Source organism: Perca fluviatilis, chromosome 18, assembly GCF_010015445.1.
Source record: "Perca fluviatilis chromosome 18, GENO_Pfluv_1.0, whole genome shotgun sequence".
NCBI classification, from domain to species: domain Eukaryota; kingdom Metazoa; phylum Chordata; class Actinopteri; order Perciformes; family Percidae; genus Perca; species Perca fluviatilis.
In genome coordinates this window covers 9111424-9126869 of record NC_053129.1, presented here as the reverse complement: position 1 = coordinate 9126869, position 15446 = coordinate 9111424, and the positions used below count along the sequence as shown (strand labels likewise).

Here is a 15446-nt window from a genome sequence, read left to right as displayed (position 1 = left end):
GTAGAAAAAGTCGCCAGTATTGTCCAGCGAGCACGCAAGGTATTTCTCCCCTGTAGCCGCCAAAACATTCACCTCTCTTCTGTTCTGTGACTGAGGAGCAGAGGAGCAGCCCCTCCCCTCTGGGCTCTCTCCTCATGTACACATTGTGCAGCAGCACGTTGCGCGCATGCAGGTAGAAAGGGGAGAAGGGACAGCGTGCGGGTCCCGGTGTGTAGGTAGTAGAGACAGCGGACGGACGGGAGAAAGTCGCCGCGAGCTGGCCTGGGCCTGGGCAACCCAGCCTTTTTGAGAATTATTTATCAATCTTTCTCCATCCCATTGTAGAATTTCTTTTTTCTTTTTCACTTCAAAGATAGGCTACCTAAGTAATAATTATAAGGTAAAATAAATTCCTGTATTGAATTTGTGATTATTTGGCTAAAGATTTCTATTTTTTTTCTATCTACCTTGCTGACACAACCACTAAGCTGTATGCTAATGAGCGTATGACGTCATCTAGCGACTTCTAGCGACTTTTAGGACAGCCAATAGCGACTTTCCTTACTGAGGAGTTGGCAACACTGGGTGTGACAAACAGGACATTGGAGAACGTCAACTTGGGAAACACAGAACAACATTTTTGCACAATTTTCTGACATTTTAAAGACCAAAAAACTAATCGATGAATCGAGAAAATAACCGACAGACAAATCTGCAATGAAAACAATCGTTAGTTGCAGCCCTATATCATAACTCTAAAATGTTCCCAATTGTTATGGAACCCCCATTTCGTCTATTTCTGCAACCAAAAGGCTGATTAGGAGGCTCCTTATCAACCTTTTGGTTGCAGAAATAGACAAAATAATAGGTTCTCTAACAATTCCAACAACAATTCAATATAAATATCTATTTCACATTCAAAAAGCAGAAAGCTGCTTTCCTTTAAAGTCCACACTGGGTTGCTATGACTTTACAGTATTTGACAGATTGCAGCTTTTTAGATAAATAAAAACACTGCCTATGGAAAAAAAAGTCCCATATTTGACGTCTCTGAGGAAAGGAAACAGTGAAATGTGCCATGAAAAGACGGTTGAAAAGCGGCCTACTAAAAATGTGTGATTAAAGTATCGTCGGTGAGTCACTTTTAAACTGTTTGTCGAAGGATATCCTCTTATACGTCTCGGTGGTCACCTGCTGCAGATAGAAAATATCGATATCTGGGTGTTTGAAGGAGGAAAGCTCAAATTTGCCGCAACGCTTGACCATGTTTCGGATCAGGAAATAGAGCAGCACCGCACACAGCGCCACGAACACGGCGATACCCATGACGCTGCCGGTCCTGATGTAAGAGGGTACTACCGTGTCTGGGTGGGGGCTAACCGGTGAGGGGTATGGAGCGGCTGAACCTGATCCATCAACTTCTTCTTCCGGCCCTTGCACGGGTACACAATTGTAGTTATTGTGGTCCAGCTTGAACCCTTTATCGCACAAACACCTGTAACTACCGAATGCATTTGCACACTGGTGTTCACATTCATCATCCCCACTGTCACATTCATCAATGTCAGTGCAGAAGGGTGTACTGTTATTTGGGCTGAGGGTTGTAATGTAGCCAGTGGGGCAGAAACACTGGGGCTCACTGTCATTCCTATAGACGCATACGGCCGGACAGTCTATCTCTGTGCAGTTCATCTCACACTTTGTGGGGTCATGGGGGGAAACCCTGAACCCTTTCCGGCAATGGCACTTATAAACGCCGTTGAATTTGTCACACAGCATGTGCTCACACTTTTCACAGATTGTAACGTTCACGCACTCTCCATCCTCCGGGACGAAGCCGTCTTTGCACGTGCAAGTGAACCCCGTCTGGGTGACTTCACACTCCTCGCCCTCACCTGTGCACGGGTTCGACTGGCACGGGCCGTCAGCGCACGCGAAGTTGTTGGGTTGGAGTGTTTTCCCCGCGGGACAGACGCAGCTTTGTGTCGCAGAGCTGCAGCGGTGCTCGCAGCCGCCCCCCAGCACCTCGCATTTCCAGGGGGCTATCAGCCAACTGCTCGAGAAGCACACATGCTTCGAGTACGGGTATTTGTCGTCGAACTTTTTCGCCACGGCGATGGTTCCCGGGGGGAACGTTTCCGAGTCGTCCAGCTCCAGCTCCAAGTCCGTAGGCATGTAGGTGTACTTTACCGTTGCGTCTCCGGCTGCCTGCAAGCCACTGCAAGGATCCTCGAGCGTAAACTGGCACAGGAATCCGTCCAGAGTGTCTAGGCACGGCTTCCACGACACCGTGAAGTTTTGTCCCTCCGACGCGGAGATGCAGCGGCAGGTTTGGCCACCCGCCGCAGGTTTCTCCGCCGAACCGTCGGCGCTGTTCCTCAGCCAGTAACTACCGCGGAGCGGGCTCTTCAACAGCTTCTCTGCGTGTTCCGAGCTGAACATTAATGACTGCCAACCGGAGTCCTTGCAGCTTTTCCGTGCTTCGTTGAAGTCCCCGGGCTCCTGGAAAAGTGCAAAACACTGATTCCCGGTGCAATGTCCCCGTTGAGACTGAACCGTTTCCTCGAGCCCGCAGAGGAAAAGCAACCAAATGAGCAGCGCGTGAGTCGTAGGAACCATCATGTCGATGTTAGAAAAGCTGCCCGTGGTGTTAAGCCTCTGTGTCGGACGATGTGAAAGCTGATATAGCGACTAAAAGCTCGACTTAGTCCCCATTTAAAGCCTCTTTTTTTTTTTTTTTTTTTTGGTTCGTCCCGACCAGCCGAGGAAGGAAGTTCCGTTCAGGCCAGTGGTTTAAGCCCCGGTCTGATTGCTCAACCCCCAAGCCTAATCGAGAGCGTTATCTCAAAGAGACTAGCCCATCAAAACACACACACACGCACGCACGGACGGACGCACGCACGTACACGCGCATACGGGAAAGTTAACTTTTATTAAGAGGAAGATGAATAGGCTATCTCATAATCCTCTCCCCTGGGTGGCTCTTCCGTTTCTCGGTTTAGATGATATTCCCCTAAAAAGTCTTATGGGAAGGGGGTGGGGGGGGTCTCTGCTGAACACCTATACCCTCTTAAAAACCAGTGGTGGAAGTACATTTACTCATGTACTGTACTTGAGTACACATTTGAGGTACTTGTAGTTAATTTCAGTCTTTTATTTACATACCACTTTCTACTTCTACTCTGCTACATTTCAGAGAGAAATATTCTAGCCTACTTTTTACTCCACTGCATTAATCTGGCCGCTTTAGTTACCAGTTACTTCACAAATTAAGATGTTTGCACACAAAACACCTGCAGTTTATATAATCCGATGTTTTATTATAAATTAAACCACCCAACAGTATAAGGGCCTACAAGTCCAGCTGAAAAAAATTAGCTGACTAAACACAGAACAGTTGGGATCGTTTCCAGTCTCTAAAATGTGAGGACTTTTCTGCATTGAGTAATTACTTTTAATACTTCCTCATGCTACTTACATATGACTACTTACAATACGAGTATTTTTTTTTTTTTACAGTGTGGTATTAGTGCTTTTACTTAAGTAAAGCATTTGAATACTTCTTCCACCTCTGATAAATACACATAATTATTTTTTTTTGCCATGTCCAGGCTACAATTAGGCTACAGTTAAGTCTGTCAAAAAAATATATAAGCAAATACAGTATATCCTAATTGTAAAATGTTCTATAATTTCACAATTTGACATTACATAGGCTATAACATATTTAAAAAGTTAAGAAACTCCTGCTGTATATGAAGCTTTGGCATCAGTGTTGGCCTACTTTATTTTGTGAACCTTATATTGTTTTAATTAGTTGAAGGCTGGATAAGTAAAGGCTAAAAGTAAATGGAGACAATGAAAATAAGTTGGCGTATTGGGAGCTGGGAGGTATTTTTTTTTCTAGTGGTCAAACAATGTAAGTTATTAAAGTCGACATCCCATAGGAATTCGAGGGAAACGATGATGGAAAATTACATTTTACAAACAAAGTAACAAAAGAGTACTGGAGCCCATAGCGTGTGGTACATTCGTGCAGTTTTATATTTTTCTCTTCAGAGGGAAGTGTTGCACTTTTGAATCCACTACTTTACAGAAAAAGGTTAATACATACAATGTCTGCAAATTACAAAATGTGATGTACTTATGTTTTCATATTTTAAACTGTACCTAACAAGAGCCTCTACAATATAAATATGTTAAATTTTGCAGCATCCAGACCAGCTCCCAGAGACTAGACCATGATGTTCTTCAATAACTCAACCCCAAGATGGGGTGCCGCCCCCACCCCCCCCCAACTCTCCCGTAATTTCCGCATATGCCTCTGCAGTTCCCCTCATCTGGATGGAGCATGTTAGCATCTTTCAGCTCATTGCTTTGGTTTCGCAGCGTGCGACTTCTCAAGACTTCTCAAGTCTCAAGGATCTCATAAACCTTGTTGAACGTAGTTGAGCATTTAGCAGTTAAAGAGACAGATAGTTCCCTGAGAATTTGATTGAGATCAAACAGGAACTAAAAGAAAATGAATATTGGATTCACATTCGCCAGGGTAGTTTTCATGACCACGTTACAGTACACGTTAAAAACAGTAACTAAGAAAAGCCTCTATCCAGGAAAGACACTGACTCATGGAGTCAAACTTCCTTAAGTTACCTTTTTGTTAGAGACACCATTGTCTGACTTACGGTCAATCTAAATCAGTCCTCATCGTTAAACTATTCAACATCTCTAAGTTTAGTGGGGCTGGCAGAGGAGGAAGATAGCTGCCTTCCCCTTTCCTCAAGGGAAAGCTGACTGAACTGGAAGAGGAAGTAAGAACAAGAGGGGCTGGACACACTTCCTACAGCCACAGGGTAGAGCAAATTAAACATGAGAAGAAGTACATTGCGTCAAGCTACATTCTCATGCCTTAGGCTGCTTACTTTCCAGGTGGGGTTTTGGGTTGAGTAGATCTTTAGGAATGTGATCACATATTTAATTCCCTCCCAAAGTGACACAGAGTGACACAGAGTGACTCAGTGGACGGAATAGGAGATGAAACATGTTTCATTGGCAGTAGAGTATAGAGTCATCAGGAAATTGTTATTTATTTATGAATGTATGAATTTATGAATGAATTTTGAATGTTAATGGGTTATAAGTTGTAACCCAATATGTATTCAGAGACATCACATCACGGGACATGAAAACTGACTTATTACTGTGACCACACACAATTATTGCACGATTGAAGAACTACCCCCAATTCACAAGATGGTAGGCGCAATGCTATTTCAGTGCCTCCTTATTTCCCCACATGAAAAGGGGTGTGGTGGGATGGACCGGCTGGACGGGATATGACCCGAGGCGTATAGGGATGGGAATCCTTTGTTCACGCTGTAGAAACAAAATAATCAGTTCAGTGTTTTTATTTGTGTAGTGACCATTCAATCATAAGATTCTGATCTTTGCTAGACTGCCTAGCTGCGGGCGCCATGGATTCCATTCCAATACAGTCAACCTGGTGACAAAAACCAGGCCGCCCGGTCTCTAAATATTTTCTCTGATATCTATCTTTAATGTCCACACGGAGGTTACCCAAGAAGTGCCTGAAGCCTGCTCTTTCCAGACATTACTTTTATTTTGTTCTCACAGTAAACCCATGTGATGCAGTTACTTTGACAAGGTTTGGTGTCAGCGCCACTAACAACATCCTACGGACATGTTTTTAATTCGATATTCGTGACATTGCCCCATGCTTCTGTTTAAACTCGTTAAAGCAGCTTCGCCTTGACGGACCTGTGAAGCTTTCCTGCTGCCTGTGAAAGACCAAATGCGCCCAACTGATGGCCAAATGTTAAGGTCAACTTCTTTGTCCCGTTGGTAGAGTGCAGTAAAACGCAGACACAGGCTGACTGCAGTTTAATACTCCAGAATATGTAATATAGAATCACCCTCACATCAGTGCTTATGGACCATACTTAAAGGAATACACCACCGTTTGTTGAAATAGTGCTTATTACGGTCTACCCTGGCTGTAGAGAGGTGGGCCAACACATTTTTTGTATCAGTGCAAGTAATTAGGTTGTTTTTTTGTCTTTTGTTGGCTCACTTTTACTCACAACATGCTAACCGGCAACATAGGATTCCATTCACTACGCTAAGCTAACTAGCGGCGGCGCTGCCGGTGTTGCACCGGACTAAAACAATGCATGCACAAAAAATGCGTTGGCCCACCTATCTACAGCTAGGGTAGACTGTGATAAGCGCTATTTCAACAAACGGTGGCGTATCCTTTTAACACGCACGTACACACAACCAAAAAAATATTTTGTACTTCACTTTTTATTTTTATTTTTTATTAATCATTTCCAGAACTAAATCATAATAACCTAATAATTGATGTGTAAACAGCAGTGTGTGTATAAAACCTCTACAGTGCCTTGGAAAAGTATTCGCCTTTGAACTTTTCTTGAACTTTGCCACATTTCAGGCCTCAAACATAAAGATATAAAACTGTAATTTTTGTGAAGAATCAACAACAATGGGACACAATATGAAGTGGAACGAAAATTTATGGATATTTCAAACCTTTTAAACAAAAAAAAACTGAGAAATATTGAGTGCAAAATTATTCCAGCCCCTTAAGTTAATACTTTGTAGCCACCTTTTGCTGCGATTACAGCTGTAAGTCGCTTGAGGGTATGTCTCTATCAGTTTTGCACATCAGAGACTGACATTTTGCCCATTCCCTCCTTGCAAAACAGCTCGAGCTCAGTGAGGTTGGATGGAGAGCGTTTGTGAACAGCAGTTTTCAGTTCTTTCCACAGATTCTCGATTGGATTCAGGTCTGGACTTTGACTTGGCCATTCTAACACCTGGATATGTTTATTTGTGAACCATTCCATTGTAGATTTGCTTTATGTTTGATCATTGTCTTGTTGGAAGACAAACTCCGTCCCAGTCTCAGGTCTTTTGCAGACTCCAAGGGTTTTCTTCCAGAAGGTCCTGTATTTGGCTCCATCCATCTTCCCATTATTTTAACCATCTTCCCTGTCCCTGCTGAGAAAAAGCAGGCCCAAACCATGATGCTGCCACCACCATGTTTGACAGTGGGGATGGGTGTGTTCAGGGGTGATGAGCTGTGTTTGCTTTTACGCCAAACATAACGTTTTGCATTGTTGCCAAAAGTTCGATTTTGGTTTCATCTGACCACAGCACCTTCTTCCACATGTTTGGTGTGTCTCCCAGGTGGCTTGTGGCAAACTTTAAACGACACTTTTATGGATATCTTTAAGAAATGGCTTTCTTCTTGCCACTCTTCCATAAAGGCCAGATTTGTGCAGTATACGACTGATTGTTGTCCTATGGACAGAGTCTCCCACCTCAGCTGTAGATCTCTGCAGTTCATCCAGAGTGATCATGGGCCTCTTGGCTGCATCTCTGATCAGTCTTCTCATTGTATGAGCTGAAAGTTTAGAGGGACAGCCGGGTCTTCGAAGATTTGTAGTGGTCCGATACTCCTTCCATTTCAATATTATCGCTTGCACAGTGCTCCTTGGGATGTTTAAAGCTTGGGAAATCTTTTGTATCCAAATCGGCTTTAAACTTCTCCACAACAGTATCTCGGACACCTGCCTGGTGTGTTCCTTGTTCTTCATGATGCTCTCATGCTTTTACACGGACCTCTGACACATCACAGAGCAGGTGCATTTATACGAGACTTGATTACACACAGCTGGATTCTATTTATCATCATTAGTCATTTAGGTCAACATTGGATCATTCAGAGATCCTCACTGAACTTCTGGAGAGAGTTTGCTGCACTGAAAGTAAAGGGCTGAATAATTTTGCCTCCATTTTTTCGTTTTATTTGTTAAAAAGTTTGAAATAGCCAAGAATTTCGTTCCACTTCATAATTGGGACCCACTTGTTGTTGATTCTTCACAAAAATTACAGTTTTATATCTTTATGTTTGAGGCCTAAATGTAGGCAAAAGGTCAAACGTTCAAGGGGTAATACTTTCGCAGGCACTGTATGTCTTATTTTTTTAACTGTACATTGACCTGAAAATTTGCGCCGTTGAACAAAAGCAAGCTGTCTTCAAAGTGCTGACTTTGAGGGGACGGTGAGCCAGAGAGTCCAAAATGGAGGAAGCTTTCATACAGCTCAACAGTGACCGCCCACTTTTTAATGTGTGATTTTCCACATTCAATATCTCCATTGACGTTTCAGAAAATGCTTATATAAAGAGTTTTAAGCCTAGAACCAAGCCAACCAACTTCTAGATGAATATTGTCCATAAAATATTTGATTCTGCTCAAAAATGATCATTTTGAAAACGGCAAAAAAAAGGCAAAAGTACAAGACTGTGTACAGAATCGATCATAGACTTTAAAGGAATACGCCACCGTTTCACTTTTCACAACATGCTAACTGGCAACATAGGATTCCATTCACTACTTAAAGCTAACTAGCGGCGGTGCTGCCGGTGTTGCACCGGACTAAAACAATGCATGCACCAAAAATGCGTTGGCCCACCTATCTACAGCTAGGGGAGACCGTGATAAGCCCTATTTCAACAAACGGTGGCGTATCCCTTTAATGATTGCTGCTCCATAGCCGTTTGCGGGTCTGCTGGTGTGGTAAACCTTTCCATTGTAACAGCAAGCTCCACTAATTATAGACGTTGCAGTTAAGTTTAGGATTGTGGGTAGTGTTTTTCTCAAAACAAAGTTGATTTCATACGGACATGTGGTTTCTACATGGGCATAAACCTTCGTTTTCACAATCTCGTAGCTCGTGATAAGTCAACTTTGGATGGTATTATAGACATTATGGCTAATTATCAAAATCCGTATGGCGAAAATGAATGGGATTTTCACTTCCGGAACCACACTTGTGTGCTCTATAGCTGTGTTGCACCTTCCACTTTTAGTGTTGACCGCTCCACAAACGAGGAATGGTTTGCAACTGATCTACCCTTTAGCCTAGAGCAACGTTTCACTGTCAGTTTCATGGCTGCTGCCAATGTCAAGGTGCGGCCAAGGACTACAGAGAGTGCGAAAGAGCTGTCGCCAGCAGAGGAGGAAAAGGGAGGTGTTTCCATGTCCTGGATGAGGAGGATAAAAGGAAGGGGAGCTGAGGTTGATTTAGCAGTGGCCTTACACACACACACACACACACGCACGTGAATCCTATCTGCACATACAGATGCAGAAGTACAAGGAGGCTCCACGTGTGCACAACTGGATAAACTCACACACACAGACATACACAAGCTTGACATTTAATTTTATCAGTCACACGCCCTGTGCTGCCCACACCCTGAGGAATTGACTAAGCTTTGTTGCTATGTCATGGCTGGCACACATAGACAGACAGAGAGCACATGCTTACTCAAATGACTGTTCCTGTGCCACACATCCCCTCCAGGGAGTGGTTGGTTTTTATGTAAACACACAAACACACACACACACACACACACACACACACACACACACACACACACACACACACACACACACACACACACACACACACACACACACAAACGCTGAGACTTATTAGAACCCTTGGCTTCATGCACCGCTTGGAATTGCCACCTTACACTGCGCTCAAAGTTCAAATTATTTAATCTTTACTGCCCTCATTGCTGCAGTCCTTTCAAGGACGCAACCAATCTTCTCTGGGTTCGGTCCAAGACCATACTTCTATGTCTGCACGACATGCAAATCCGGTTCAATATCTGGAGCTCTGACTACGACCCTTCTTAGACGTAAACATGCAGTCCAATATTTGAACGTGTGGTTAGGAGATTCTTTTGGTGTCCGTGGACGTGCAAGACATGTACAGGAAATCGACATGTGACATTTTTAAATTAAACCAATTTTGCCTACAGTATAATTTAATAGCAGAGAAAGAGAGATGGGTAGAGTAAGAGTGTGTTTGATGTGCTAAGCTGAATGAAATTAGATCGCTATCTAAACAAATAAGTTTCTGTATCTCTAAACCAAGTGTTCAAAGAACGCACAAGCTAATTCGTGCATGACACGATTGGCTGTGGCGCGCCTAGTCTCGCATTGCCCGACTTTCCTTCACAACGCTGCGGAGGAGGGTCCACACAGCATTCAGGGATGGGAGAAAAACATGCTCTTGTTTATTTATTGGCATTTCTTTAAACCAATCACAATCGTCTTGGGCGGTGCTAAGCGCCGAGCAGAGCCACGGTGCCACTGCAAAAATAGCCTCGGGAAGGAACTTGTTTTGGTGGAACATGTTTATTTATGAGTGGGTCCCCTTTTTATTTGTCTCCTGTAAACAATACAGGATTTAAAGTGTTGGATATTTTTGTGAGGAAATGAAATCAACATGTGTTTAACCCCCAGAACACACACAATGTGTCTGACTAACACTGCATGTAAACACAGGGCACCTTTAAAGTTGCCCTAATCTGAGCTTAGTTTAAAACCTGAGTCTGATTTCCTGACCGCTTATGAACTTTGTTTGTACAATGTTATTGTTACCAAAAGAAGTGATGGCCAGAATTTCATATCATTTTTACATCAATTATCTTATTAAAACTAAGGAAAACTAAACTTCTTTTTGTCTGGTGCCGTCACAATCAGTGGTTTATGATTAGTGGCATAGGATACTTTTGTCAACTCTTATATAACACTGTGGTAGAGAAATGTACCCATTCTGATATTCAGAAATGTCATAAGTGTAAAAAACCCAATGAATTCGAAAACATATCTACCTGGGAGGACTGTTTTAAGAAAAACTGACTTAACTTAAGCCTTGAAATCGCATTCGTATTTTTCCGGTAACACTTTACAATAAGGTACACAAAAAAATAGGTAGTAAATGATTAGTTACTGTTTTTGAAAGAGTAACGAATGATTAGTTACTGTTTTTCAGAAGGGTAGTTACTGTTTTCTGAAAGGGTAACGAATGATTAGTTACTGTTTTTCAGAAGGGTAGTTACTGATTTTTGAAAGGGTAACGAATGATTAGTTACTCTTTCAAAAAACAGTAACTAACCTTTTGAAAAACAGTAACTACCCTTCTGAAAAACAGTAACTAATCATTCGTTACTCTTTCAAAAACAGTAACTAATCATTAACTACCTATTTTTTGTGTACCTTATTGTAAAGTGTTATCTCATAAATGTTCAGAATCCTGTCAAAAATTCCCCAAACTACTTACCTATCTCATGGTTTTGTAATTCTGGCAGGGATAGGGTCTGTCTTGCTTTCCCTCCCTGACCCTCACTGACCTACGAGGAACTTGCTGTGAGGATATTGTCTTTCGCCATCTGAGACGCACAGATAAATGTTGGCCGTGTAAATCATGTCCTGTGTTGGGGCACAGGGGGTAAAAGGTAGAGTGACCGCCTCAATGGCAGGAAATGCCCCCTAGGGACTCCCTGGTGATATTTCAAGCCTTCAGGTTAAACAAGCAAAGGTGTAGTACAACTTTGTCATCTCTAACATCTTTGTTTTCGTTCCTGCTTGACTCTGTTTGAAATATGAACCACAATGAAAGAAAAGACAAAACAGGAAAAAAAGTCAAGATAACGTTAACTATCGTACAAATAATCAAAACGATATTATTAGTGCAGGGGTGGCTAACCAGTCGAGCATGAAGAGCCAAAAAAAACTCCGCACCATAGCAAAGCATGAACGCCCGCACTACAACAGCGGCTTACAGATCTAATGACAGTCATAATACAAAGCAGAACCGTTTTATAGGTTTCTTTCTTACCTAGACTGACTCAGTCTTTGTTATCCACAAGCCTTTTCAGGTCTGGCTTGTACTCAGTTGTGGCCACTCGAAGCAGCTCTTTCACATGTCTTCACAAAGTCCCCTTCACTGTATGGCGGCTTTTTAGCACGAGCAATGTTCCATGCTACCTGCTATGATGCTAACGTGACAGTCTCTTGAGTGTTTCGCAAATTTTTTGAAAAAAGAAGCTGAGTCTGCTTCTCTGACTGCCGTTTCAACGTGTTTACCTGGTGCTTGCGAAGTTCACTGCCTTTGGGGAAATCCCGGGCGATGTTAGCATAGAATGAGGTGAAATGGCGGTCCAGGTTTGATGCTTTAAAATGCGATAGCGAAGTCTCGCAAATCAAGCAGAAAGGCTTCCCATTTCGTTCCACAAAAAAAATACAGTTCCTCCCACTCAGATAAAAATGTCCTGTGCTCCTCTTCATATTTGCACTTAGCTTTACTTTTCCCTCTTGACTGGCACACAACAACGGGGAAATGAAACGCCACAATGGGGAAATGAAACGCCACAATAACGAGACGGTTGGGGTTAGGAAAAAAAAAGAACGGGGAAAGGAACCGTGACACGCGGGACTGCCACACGCGGGACTGCCACACGCGGGACGCGATCCCCGGTCTCCGGGGTGAAAGTCCTGTGTTTTCAGACCCATCCACCACCCCGACCAACCTCCCAACGCGGACTTTAGCCTTATCAACTACTCGCTACCGTCAACGTTCTGGGATCACGAAATATGCTTCCCATTAAAATGCATTGCTTTCAATTTCGTAATCGGCACACGAAAAAAACGGCATTTACGTAACCTGTCCACGAATTAATAGATTAAAATAACGTGACTATAACACGACCTGGCGTGAGACCGGGCTGGGTCTGGCAATGCGAGACTACCATCACCTCACCAATTAGTTTTAGGTGCCTAAACTTAAAGCTGCATTACTTGACTATTTTAACCTCTCAATGACAGCTTAACAAACTGTAAATACAACACTGATATATTATCATCCTATAAAGTTGGTTTAGCAAAGTTGTTAGCAAACAGATGATGTTACACATTTAGAATGTTCAACTCTTTTAGCTCTGTTTTTGGTCTCCACCAACTCTTGTGAAAAATATGTCTCTTTGTAAATGCTCCACTTTCTTCCCCAGCTAGTTTCTAACTGTGTCTGTCTACTTAGCAGGTAGCATATGGTGAGTTCATTGTGTTATTATGTGTAAATCAATCAGATTACAGTTTATTCACTCCATAATTTTGTATTTATATGCCTTAAGTAGTAGTTAAGAGGTAGATATTAATTTGTGTTCATGCATATCTAACACTGGACACAAGCTCAAGAGTTGTTTCACTCAATAAATCTTTAAAACTTGTTTTATGCTTTTTTGCTAAGCTATTCTTTATTCACTGGGAGAATTTGATGCATGATTAACCTGCAGTAGATACACATGACAATTCTGTGTAATAGGACATATTTACTTATGTTTCATGTTTCATTCCTTTATTTAGCCCACACACAGCCACCCACCTACTGCCTAGTCGGATTGAAGTGTATTTGTTCGGGCATACTGTGCTGTATTCTATTTGAACGAAGATTCAAATAATTGGTTGACCTCATCCCGACTGCTTACTGACTCTAAATGCCACCTCTCACGCTACACATAGTTATTTGATAAAATGATTGATAGGTGCAGCTTTAAAGACCTCATATTATGCTCATTTTCAGGTTCATAATTGTATTTAGAGATTTACATGGTTTAATTTTCAAAAAACACCATATTCTACATTCTACTGCACATTGCTGTGGCTCCCCTTTTCACTCTGTGTGTTGACCTCTCTGTTTTAGCTACTGAGTGAGGCATCGCACTTCTGTTCCATCTTTGTTGGGAGTCGCACATGCACAGTACCTAGGTAAGGACTACTAGCTAGTCAGAAGCAGAGCAGAGCAGGACGGCCCTGACAAGCAAGCTAGTGTGATCCAAAACAAACCCGCTTCAGCCGTTAACCATGGCTTCGGCTCAGCCGTGTTTGTTCGAACCCGAGTCTGATCCCGAAACACAGGCAGAACAACCCGAACTAGCTTTGCCATGTAGACTGGAGCAAGATGTTTCAGAGTGGTAAGTTATTTAAATGTTAACAAATAGTCTTTCATACGTAACATTTTAATTCTGCACTGTCTCCTGGACATGGTGATACAACTATCTGAACTCTTCGGGCCGCCGCTCAAACTAGCTTGCGTTGATGGCGTGCCACACTAGCAGCTAGGCGAGCATTATAACATTTGTCTCTGAAGTAAAGGCTGGATTACAATAGAGCTGTTTGGAGCAGTTTGGGAACAGGGTTTTCTGTTGGAGATGGTAAGTCCCTTTGGGATGGTCTTTGGGCTTTTTCACTTTGTAAACCTATAACATGCACAACAAAGATATATAACACAATAAAGGAAAAGGAAAAAAACAAAAAGCATAATATGAGCACTTCAACAATAATTAATTTTTTTTTTTTAACATTGTCATGCATTCAAAATTGATGGATTATATGAGAATAATGGTGGATGTTAATTCCCGTCACTCTGTCCTGCTGTTCTCTGTTGGATGGAATCTCAGTTATTGGCTGAATTCTAATGAACTGAGCAGGCAAATGGAAGGATGTGTTCTTCCAAAGACCACAATGCTCCTAACGCAGTCCCATTATCGCCTCCTTTCAACAGGAAATCCCAGCGAACGCTACAATATTGTTTTTTTTCCCTTTATGGCTTGAAAAACAGTGAAGGGGCGTGTTCAGACACAATGTAGATTTATTGGCACATGTCACTGTTCACTCCATTTCCTTGTGTTTATGTCAAAAGGGAGCAAAGAAATAGACGATTAAACACACCTTCTAACACGTTCTGTGCAACATACAGAACCACATTAGACAGTGTAAATTATCACCGTTCTTATGTGATGACAGATGCATACAAGCATTAAGATAAAGCTATCTGAGCTACAGCTAAACCTTACCTTCCTCCTTACTGCATGTTAAGAATGTAATTTAATTTGCAACTTTTGAACAAAAGAAATATCTCAAACAGAAACACATTTGCTCATTTTAATACACTTAGTCACTTGGTCTGGCATGACCATTAGCTTATGGTGGCTAATATTTGCCAATTTAGTCAGTAATTTTATTACTTTAGTAAATTTTATTTACTTGTGCTCCTGTTACACTCCATTTAGCATGTCACAGGTAACAAAGAAATGGTTCTATTACAGACAACAAAAGATAAATACATTGTACTTCGCCATTCCACTTTCAGTCAGATCCCTGCATTAATCAATATGTTCGCATTAACAATGAATCAAATAACTGTATTGTCATGTATGGTCAGTCATGGTGAGGAACCAACAGAGAATTATCCCCTGACCCTGCAGTTTCCTTCAGTTTGATGAAGCATTGTATCACCTTTTAGCCCACTGTTTTGGTTGTTTGGCACACAGACTCATTTCCAGTGGCAGCTGGGAAATGTGCCATTGTCATCTAATTTGTCATTTATGGGTAAAGCGGCTGTTCTGCAAGAGTTACATAGTTTGCTTTAATACTTGGGAACGTTTTTTTGAAAGATAAGGGGACATAACCTTTGTCCATCTATCCATTTATCTTCGACCGCTTGTCCGCGGGGGCAGCATCTCCAGCAAGGGACACCAAACCTCCCTTTCCCCAGCCACATTA

At 42.2% G+C, this 15446-nt stretch overlaps 1 protein-coding gene across 1 annotated transcript; it reads right to left on the bottom strand.

The window, feature by feature from the left end:
* Positions 1-337: 337 nt before the first annotated feature.
* Positions 338-2774, bottom strand: LOC120547164 (thrombomodulin-like). The gene has a single exon (XM_039782633.1). It carries the CDS (start codon positions 2599-2601, stop codon positions 1099-1101), a length of 1503 nt encoding a protein of 500 aa, XP_039638567.1. The 5' UTR covers positions 2602-2774; the 3' UTR covers positions 338-1098.
* Positions 2775-15446: the final 12672 nt, after the last annotated feature.

Excerpts from the sequence above, each read along its gene's own strand:
- LOC120547164 (XM_039782633.1), bottom strand. The coding sequence starts at position 2,601 with ATGATGGTTCCTACGACTCACGCGCTGCTCATTTGGTTGCTTTTCCTC.